This window comes from Fukomys damarensis, unplaced genomic scaffold, assembly GCF_012274545.1.
Source record: "Fukomys damarensis isolate Sample0158 unplaced genomic scaffold, DMR_v1.0_HiC HiC_scaffold_2, whole genome shotgun sequence".
Lineage (NCBI taxonomy): Eukaryota > Metazoa > Chordata > Mammalia > Rodentia > Bathyergidae > Fukomys > Fukomys damarensis.
In genome coordinates this window covers 12,279,826-12,290,385 of record NW_022900914.1, presented here as the reverse complement: position 1 = coordinate 12,290,385, position 10,560 = coordinate 12,279,826, and the positions used below count along the sequence as shown (strand labels likewise).

At 41.8% G+C, this 10,560-nt stretch overlaps 1 protein-coding gene across 1 annotated transcript in view; it reads left to right on the top strand.

Annotated features, from left to right (window-relative positions):
* The first annotated feature begins 78 nt into the window (after nt 1-78).
* The window catches only part of Srd5a2 (steroid 5 alpha-reductase 2), a 59,166-nt gene continuing 48,684 nt past the window's right edge, over nt 79-10,560 (top strand). The window contains exon 1 of the mRNA XM_010645319.2: nt 79-359. Within this exon, the coding sequence (XP_010643621.1) occupies nt 79-359 (281 nt within the window). The remainder of the gene's footprint in view (nt 360-10,560) is intronic.

Here is a 10,560-nt window from a genome sequence, read left to right as displayed (position 1 = left end):
GTCCCGGGCTCCATAAAGCGGCCGCGAGGGCTGCGCTCTCCGTGCGTCGAGCGCGGTCGCCCGCTCAGAACAGGCGCGATGCCAGTTCGGTGCCAGGAGAGCCCGGTACTGGCAGGTAGCGCCACCTTGGCCACCTTGGGGCTAATGATTCTGTACTTTGCGCAGCCCTCGACCTACGGGAAGTTGAGCCCGAGATCGGCGCGCGGGGCTCCCTGCCTCCCCGCCCGCGCTGCCTGGTTCCTGCAGGAGCTGCCTTCCTTCGCGGTCCCGGCGGGGATCCTTTTCCAGCAGCCCCGCTTTCTCTTCGGGCCGCCCGAGACTGTGCTTCTGGGGCTCTTCTGCGCACATTACTTTCACAGGTAGCGTTTTGTCCAGCAGGCGCGGTGGGCAGGGTCCCTCCCAGGTTCCCTCACCCCGGAGCGCAGCGCGCACGGTTAGGCTGGGCAGCGCTGGGCTCGGGAGGAGCGCGGACGGGGATCCTTTTCCAGCAGCCCCGCTTTCTCTTCGGGCCGCCCGAGACTGTGCTTCTGGGGCTCTTCTGCGCACATTACTTTCACAGGTAGCGTTTTGTCCAGCAGGCGCGGTGGGCAGGGTCCCTCCCAGGTTCCCTCACCCCGGAGCGCAGCGCGCACGGTTAGGCTGGGCAGCGCTGGGCTCGGGAGGAGCGCGGAGCGCGGAGCAAAGCAGTCGGCTGGGGCGCTCAGGCGCTCAAGCGAAGGCGGTGTTACCGGTGCTACCGGCTGGGAGGCCAGCTGGGACTCTCGGCCAAGGCCGTTCCTTCCTGCAAGGCGCGCTGTCTGCAGTTACCTGCTCGTCCCACGCCCAGTTGCCTTGTTTCACCTTTCTCTCGCAGAGCTTGGCCAGGTTAATTCTGGGACCTTAGTAGAGTCTTAAGGGTTGGCACCTCCGGAAGGAAACTCAGCCCCGAGATGCCGATCAGTTTAGGGCTTGAGGAGGCAGCGGGCCAGAGCGCAGGCTCAGCTTCACAGGTGGGAAGAGAAGATGAGGTCTCACTGATTTAAGCCAGGGCCGTTCTTAAGGCCTCCCTCAAAAGGGACGAAGCTCATCACCAGTTTATCAATCCAGGTTCACTGGGACTTGAATCGTGAGTCAAACTGAGAGCACAAATGTTCTAGATGAGAAATCATCAGTTCAGGAAAACTTTGCCTTTCTAGTCTGGGAAGGAAAGACAGGGCAGAGACCAAGCCATATCAGGATTCAGCGTGTAGAATCCCAACAAAAACTCATAGAGGAAGGGAAGAACAGATTACTGAATCGCCTACAATGACCAATCACTTAGCGGCTCATTTAGCCTCACGGATACCATAAGAGATAGCTCATTACCGTGCCTACTTTACAAAGAAACTGAAACAAAGTAAGGATATGTGACTGAAGGAAGATGAGAAAGATAGTGCCCAGAAAAATTTATATCTGACTCTGTGAATCTCTGTGGTTCAAGGCCACTTAGAGTGGGTAGATAATTCCATGCAGGAGAGAACAGTTCTTGGGTAGGGAAAGGGTTGGTACAGCTGCTGAACCAAATCAAGAACTGAGCAGAAACTCTTTCTTATTTTGAGTAAATGATTCCTCGGGTCAAAAGATCAAGGACTATTTAGATTAGAAGTTAAGATAGATACCAATGCTTCTGGAAGCTAAAGGGCTTAATTCTTTCTCAAGGAAAATTGGTACCTCATGGTTGGGGGGGTGGTCAGAGATAAAAATTTCACCCTGTCTTTCCATAGCTCCCAACCTGTTCTCTAGATCTTTATTGGTGAAGATTTAGCAATTGTACCATATTAACTGAATCCTCATTCTTTCAAAAGGGCAAGTGTTGGAAAGTAGTAGTAGTGAAGTTCATATTCTTCCAACAAATATTTACAAAAAGTTTGTTGAGGACCGGGTTCCAGGGTAGTTATCTGTCGCTGCAGTTCATGACTGTGGCAGGGTGCAAAGGATGAAAGCTTATGGAGCCGATGTCCAATCCAAGCTCCAAGACGGCCTAGAGGGACTGCCCTTAACTAAGAGCCCTCAGCATGAGAATTTCATAAGGATAGCCCCTAAGGTTTGCAATCAGTGACTACCAATAAAGAGTGGCTTTTTATTGCTAGAACTAGGAAGCAAGGATAAAGAACAAAATAAAGACAATATCTGTTTGTGCCGGGATTCATGTAGAAAATTGGGGAGGGATGGGAAGGTCAGTGGATGGTATATTACACCACCGACGTTAGGGCTAATGTAAGCAACAAATCAGAGTATGGGGAGGAGGGCCTGAACATTCATTCTTTAAGACAACATGTTTTGACCCTCCTTGGACTTGTGGCCCTATAGGCTTTCTTTTAATCTAATGGTGCATTCCAGGAGGTTTTATGTGTGTGGCTCCAAAAGCCCCTTACCTGTGCATAGCCATCTCATGTATACCTGTGGCTAGTGCCCTCACATATCCCCCTTTTTTGTTTTATACACATCGGAGGCTGATCAGTCCTCCCATCTGCCTAAAAGGGTGTAGTGAGAGCTAAAAAAGAAAGAAAAAGACACACTTTCAAAGTTCATGGGGGCTGGGAGGTCAATGCCAGAGTGAAGAAAGACACTCTGAGCTAGTCACTATTTATTGGGTGTACACAATAATCAGAGGGCATATCAGGTGACTTATAGAGTGGTGGTAATTTTTTTTTTTTGATACTGGGGATCGAACTTGGGTCCTTGTGCTTATAAAGCACGTGGTAGAACCACTGAGCTAAACCCCCGGCCCCAGGTAGTAGTAATCTTATGTTGATCAGGATCTTAGGTTGATGAGGATGGTGAGATGGGCAAAGCATTCTTACATTAGTCGATGGGACGAGATAGCAGCTAATAAGGAATTTCTCCTTCCCCCAGGTGAAACCTTACTCTTTATTATTACTACTCAGTTCTCAAAGAACCAGGATATCTTCAGCTGATGTACTCTTGCCCTTGAGCATCATGGCATCATGGGATCAGCTGTGACCAGAGGCAAACGGAGTTATGTGTCTGCATGTCATAACTGGCTTGCAGGCAAGAAGACACTAGACCTCAGAAAGCCCTAGCCACAATTATGAAATCATCTAGAATGGCTCTTGACATACATGGGTTTGGGAAAGAGGAACAGAGTAAAGGTAGGAGGGATATTGGGCTTGGTAAAGAAAGGTCATCGTGGCTTTAGCATGTGGCTCTTAGGACTGGAAGGAGGAGTAAAAAGAAAATTATTTTAATCACTGTAAGAATCCAAATTTGAAGGTTGAAACCAGAGAACCAACTTCTGGGACTCACCAGTAGGCAACGTCATGGAGATGATCTAAGGTAATACTACTGGCTTTTAGTTGAAGTTTGTAACTGGATCTGTAGTCAGCACTGGACAGTGGATATCTCTCCATCAAGATCAGCATGAAAAGCACCATGGAGCATACAGTGGGCTTTGTCCCGGGTTTCAGAATGATTAAATGGAATGGGAGTGATGCTGAATGAATGGTAGCCGGCACCACAACTGAGACTGCTTATGTGTCTAAAGAGCCTGCTGGTATTTGCTGAGCCATCTGACAGCTGCCTCGAGGGCGTCAAGTCTTTGTAAAGTTTCCTTATCATACAGGTTCTAGTTAAGAGCTCAGAAGTAACATTTTGAAAATAGCCATATGTGATTTGGATGGAATGAGTTAGGGCAATGGGTACTGTGGCTGCTGTAGCTGCCAGTGCCATCTCTTCTGTAATGTCCCCAAACTGCTTTTGCCTGTGATGTTCCAGTGTTGAGGTAATTTGTTCAAGAGCAGAGTCTCCCACCTGATCACATGTAAGATTGTTGGGGAGCTAGACTTTAGCCCTCAGTCTAAGTATTGCAATAGGAGTCATGTTTAATTGAGAAATACTATTGATACATGGTGTTATGGCTTGTGTCTAGATGTCCCCCAAGCCTCATGCAGTCAGAGGTGGAGATTCTTCTGAGATAGCTGGATCTAGGGACATAAGGAAACTTTTACCTGATTTGTTATCTTTAACCCTTCTCTGTTAGCAAAGTGACACTTAACTGGAATGTACTGGTTTATAGATGTACTTTATAGGCTATGAACTGCTAACCTTTCTAGACTGACATTATCTGGATTGCAGTGTCTGGGTATCTTTAACTGTTATAATTACATAACAATCACATACATAAACATGAAAAAGTATTCCCATTATCTATATCATGATGGATTGACATGCATATTTTATCACAAATAGCTGAAGCACAAGTAAGGGAAAGCCTAAAAAAAACGATTACTGTAAATCATCAGTGTGATAAATTTTGTTTTCTTCAGTTTTGTATATTTGAATACCTGTACATTTGGGAAGCACAAATACAAATCTTAATATGTCATGAGGTTAGCAATAGTTTGGACTGCAGCTATATAGAAATATTTATATTTAGTTTCTACTCTTAAGACAGATTTTAGACTCTTTTAACTGGTTTTGTGAGATGTAACCATATTGACAAAATCTTTACAGCTTGGATAAGTTTTGGAAATGTGTTAATGACTACAAATAGACTTATTTACCCAACACACAAAAGCATCTCAGTTATGCAATAACAAAAGGCTTGTTTAATAAAAGCCAATAGAAGTAAGCATAGGTGCCAACCTTAGTTGGCAGGACTAATTTTATTTTATTGTGGGACCAGGGATGGAACTCAGGACATTGCAGGTGGGGCACCACTGAGCTAAATACCCAGACCCAGGACCAATTGTAAAGAGATGTCAAATTTTGATTATTTTATATGTTTAAGGTCCAAGCATATATTGTTTAAAAGAGATGTTGCCACCTCCTGCCTCGCAAGTGCAAGGACCTGAGTTCAATCCCTGGTACCAAAAAGGAAAAAAAAAAAAAAAAAAAAAAAAAAAAAAAAAAAAAAAAAAAATCAAAAAAAAAAAAAGAATCACCTATTAGTTACTTTCTATGTATTAAACTTATGTAGCTGTAACCCTATAACCTTAACTTTAAAGCTTAGACTCACAGCATAGTTCAAATATGTACATTCTGTCATGAACTAAGACAATAGTCATTTAATCAGCCATGAACTGATTATTGAATAGGTTATCCAATAACTGATTATTTTATAGGTTAACATTCAAATACTCTAACTCTTTTTTTTTTGATACCAGGAATTGAACTCAGGACCTTGCATTTGTGAGGCAGGTTGTGGCACCACTGAGCTAAATCCCCAGCCCACCCTTTAACTCTTAAAGCTCACTTTTAACCAAAACCAGCAATGAAAACACAAGGAACTTATTTTAGTAAATACAGAAGCTTTACCTTTATATTTACTTTTATAAGTTTAAACAAACGCTTTTCAATATTTACAGAAAATCTTACTTTAGACACAGAAAACTTAACCCTTTAATTTTAGTGGATGCTCAAGTTATGACAAGCCTGACATATGAACAGTTTGGGTTATGATCAGAATTTAATTTTATTTTGGTACCAGGGATCGAACTCAGGTCCTTGTGCTTGTGAGGTAGGTGGCGGAATGACTGAACTACATCCCTGGCCCAGAATTTTAGTTTTAACTTATGAACAAAGTCTTGAGTTATGACCTGAATGCTGGCCGCTTGTGCTTCCAGGTGGTCTCAAATACAGATTTAACCCTTAGAGTTCTGGAAGGAACATTGCTACATCCTTTCCTATGTGGGGTTAATGGAGAAATCCTGGGCCAGTGTCTTTCCAAGGACACAGATCTGCCTGTGCACAGGAGAGAGATGTTGAAGGCTGTGTAGAGGAGCCTGAGCCTTCAGTTGACCAACATGAGTTATAAGCAGCCCTTGGGAACGAATTGAGTTTGTAAGTCAAAGGTCCACTGTATAGCCAAAAATAATCACCTAGATGATCATCATAATAGATTGCACTTATTTAAAGCTATTTTATCCGTCAGTATTTACTAGAGAAGCAGATATAACAAGATATACAAATATATATGAATTTACAAGATTGGCTTACAATGACCACCCACAGAGTTGGATGAGAGAGTGCAGCATCTGTCTGCACACTGGAGACCAAAGGATTTAGTCGAAAGTCTGGAGCTCAATGCAGTGTCCCATGTGTGTTATCAGGAGGTCAGTGGTTGTGTGGGGGAAAGCTGAAGTGTCTACTCCAGAAGGCAAAGAGTCTGCCCTAGAAGGCAGGAGATGGTGTCCAAGGTGAAGACTGGAGCTCCCTAGTGTGGATGTTGTATACCCCAAGGTGTGGGGTTGCTCAGCCTGTTAAGCAATATGAACCACACGTGTTTGACTTAATGTCTTGAGTGTTTATTTATCTATTAACCAACTTAAGTAGAACATTTGGAGGATAATGTGTACTTAAAAGTGAACACAGTAAAACACACTTATTAACCTAAATCATATGTAAACTTTATGCTATTAAACTTTAAGTCTCTTGTTTCTGTTTAAGCCTCCAGCCTGTCACTCTTTATCTGGAAATGTTTAAAATAAGCTTGGCTACCCTGAAAATCTATAAATTCTCAAAAAAAAAAAAAACAAAAACCCAGACAAGGTAAAAATAAAGCGATATTGTTGAGCTCAAAAATATTTTTCTTAAATGAAGCGGTTGCAGGTGCTTTAACTAACACACATTAAACAGACAGATCGACAAACATTCAAGCACAGAAGACGGCTGATTTTAAACCAGAGGGCACCCTCAGGTATATTGGCCAAGTTGAACTACAATCATCTTTTTTATAGTTTTTAGGTTCGTAATTGAAAAGACTACTCAGAACTTTTCCTGTTGGTCATCAATTAGCAAGGTGTCTTGGAATAAGAGTCAGAAGGGGGAAAAAAAAAAACAACCTTTTTATACCTGGTGAAAGCAAAGATTATTACTCAGAAGAGATTTAGGACAGTAGTTTATCTTATTGAATAGACCTGTTTCTATTTAAAGCTGTTAATAAATTCATAAGGATCCCTAGAAATATTTTTGGTTTTATCAATGAACATATCTGTGCTGCGAAAACCAGTCAGTTTGCCTTCTGGAACAGCATTCTAGAATGGAGAAGGAAGGCAAAGGAATTATTTTCCAGTTCTGCCCAAGGGTAGAAAGGCTAATAAATTTGGACTAAAACATTTATATTTTTCAAGAGTCCAAGGGTGAAATCCAGACCAGTTTTTCAGAATAAGACCTAGAGATAAGTGAAAGTCAGCTACACTCTGGAAGGGCTCCAGGGAGGAAGAAACCTGGTCTGGTGCTGGAGTGCAGACGCCCCAGGAAAGAGAACCAAATCCCAACCATCTCAACAGCAGAAAGACAACCAAGACCAAAAGCTTTTTCAGGTGAATCTCCAGTCCTTAGCAAAACATGCTGCCAAAGGCAAAAGCTACAGTTGGCTTCAATCACAGTGTCAAGCAGAAAATTAAATCATGAATCAAAGAACATGAACAAGTTTTTTAACTTTCAGAGAGAGAGAGAGAATTATAGGAGATTGGAGATGTTCCTTTAAGCTTTATAATTTTGGGCTCACATATGTGTATGATTGAGCTTTAGTCAAACGTACTGGTGGGTGTGCTTCTTCCTGAGAGACTTGTCCCGGTTCAGCGTAACTGTTGGCTAGTTTTTATTGCCTTTAACCCCCCCATTTGCCTTTTTCTTTTTCTATTTTCCCTATTGCTATTTTCTTTTTCTATTTTTTCTTAATTCCATTTTTTTTCTTTTTTGTAGAACAAATCCAATTGGCACATGGTATTATAATTTTACAACCCTCCCCCACCTGCGTGGCCTTTCGTGGTCCCCTAGGGGTAATCGATACAAGGGGGCTTTCAAAGGGAGCTGAAGGAGGAGGAAGAGAAAGAGGAGGAAGATTTTTAAGAGGGACTTCCTTTGTTTGAGTAGATCAAATAGCATCCTAGCAGAGCTGGCAGATAGCAAGGTGTGTAGCTTTTATAGGACTAGGTGACTGCCTTCATTTTTCGCCCACATGTTTCGAGCCCTCCGTCTCCAGGCTGCCCTCCAGGGGAAACTATAGACATTGTTGTCCAATAACTATCAATAATTTAATAAGTTGAGGTTCAGAAACTTTACATCCAGATGTCTTTAAGAGATATTGCAGATGTTGCTTAAATTGCTTTCCTTTGGGTAAAGTTTGGTCCCTACCATATGAAAGACAGCAGAAGAGCAAAAAGAACAAACTGCCCACACTTAGCAGTTGGACAGCTAAAAGACTTCTGCATAATAAATCTAACCTGTGACCTTGCCAAGATTTGCCAGGGTATCCCATGGCTGCCTTTGTCCCCTTACCAGGATGAAGAGTCAGATATACTCATGTTCCTTTTCCAGGCTTTGAGAGGTTGGTCCTCTGTGCTGAGTTGCACCAATTTATTCCTCCCGTGGGTGCCACTTGTCATATTTCACAACTGTGGCAAGGTGCAAAGGATGAAAGATGACTCAGAGTCAATGTCCAATTCAAACTCCAAGAAGGTCCAGAGGGGCTGCCCTTAACTGAAACCCCTCAGCACGAGAGAGTCTCATAAAGACAGCCCCAAACTGAAGCTCCTGTTGCTTTTTAGTGATAAAACCAGGAAGCAAGGATAAAAAACAAAAGAAGGATGATGTCTGTGCAGGAATTCATGCAGGGGACAGAGGAAGGACAGGGGAAGGTCAGGGAGCACTGTTACATGACTGACCCTAGGGACAATGTAAGTAATAAATCAGAGTATGGGGAGAAGGAGGGTTCCTAGCATTCATTCTTTAAGGCAGCGTGCTTGATCCTCCTTGGACTTCAGCTCTGTAGTCTATCTTTTAATGTGTGAGCGTGCATTCCAAGAAGTTTTGGGTGTGTGGCTCCAAAAGTCCCATACCTCTACACATCCATCTCATCCATACCTCTTGCCAATGTCCCCAAGGTTATAATAAAGTCAACAACTTTGTTTTGCCCAGATTTATATAGTTTAATTTGCACAGACAGAAGGATGTTGGGTACAGTATTTTGAGGTCATTTCATTGTAATGATGAGTATTTTCTGAAAGTCCTATCCACACCATTTTTAGGATTTCTTTTTTCTTTTTTTCTTTTTATTATTTTTTTACTGTTTGATCCTATTTATATATTTTTTTCAATGGGTGGATTATTTTATTTTTTTCTCTCTTTGAGTTTATTGGTACATTTTAGGTATACAGTACAGTTACACTTATCATTGGGATCTTGTACCTTTACATGACAGGTCTTGGTTCTCATTTTTCCCCTTTGTCTCTGCCCTCCCTTCATCCCCTCTTCCCTTCCCTATTTAAAAATACTTTATTTTCATTTTCTCATTTTTTTTCTTTTCCTTTATTATCTTTCCCCTATCCTTCCCACTTTCCCTACACCTTTAGCCCTTTTCTTCCTATTTCACATTGTCAATGACACCATTAGGATCTTATGTACCATTATAGCTTTTCGCACCAGAGAAACTATTCGGTATTTACACATGTGTGACTTATTTATTTCATTAGGAGTATATCCTCAATATGTATCCATTTACCTATGAATGAATCTAATTTCTCATTCTTTATGGCTGAGTAGTATTCCATTTTATAGAAAAACCACATCTTCTTTATCCAGTCTCCAACTGATGGATAAATGGGCTGTTTCCAAGTTTTAGCTATTACAAACTGTGCCTCTATAAACACAGGTGAACGTATATTACTGTGATATGATTCTTTTAATTCTTTTGGAAAGATACCCAGCAGAGGGATGGCTGTGTCAAATGGAACCTCTAGTCCAAGCTCTTTGAGGTATCTGTATATTGATTTGTGTTGCACCAGTCTGCACTCCCACCAACAATGGAGAAGGGTTCCTTTCTCCCCACAATCCCACCAACATTTGTTATTGTGTGATTTCTTGATAGCAGCCATTCTTTGTGGGGTGAGGCGGAATCTCAGTGTTGTTTTCATCTGCATCTCTCGAATGACCAGTGATGTGGAACATTTTTTCTTTTTTAAATTAGACACCTTTTACAATATATTATGACCAGTGAATTAAAAAAACCAAAGAAATAATTACTCATAAAAAATGTATCTTCTGTCCACCTGTTCAAGGAAAAACTTAAACTGTTAGTAATGGATTTTGGGATCAGTTCTGTCTGAGGCAAAAACTCAAAAATTCTGAGTTACTTGTTCTTCAGGCACTGGGATGTGATGTTTGCCAATATTTCTCCTTTAAAAAATTCTACCTTAAAGATCCCTGGAATGTTAGATGCGTTATTATTTTGAGTGCTTCTTGGATGTTACATTGTCTCCTGATCCTCATTCTAACCTGTTAGGCAGGCACTATCATCAGCTTCATTTTGCAGATGGGAAATAGGAGCAAGGAAAGACTGAATTGCAAAGTCACAGTGAGTTGAGGAGTCAGGGTCAGAGCCAGGCACTTTCAATCCAAATCTCAGGCTCTTGGAAATAGCCATAGACTATTTTATACTTGCTCTTAGTACCTCATACTTGCTCTCAAAACACCCTATCTAGGCTTAAAATTATTATTGTTTTATTTGTATAGAACATTGAATGCCCACTAAAGAAAAAATTAAGAAATTTAAAACATAGAAAACAACTCATAATTTTA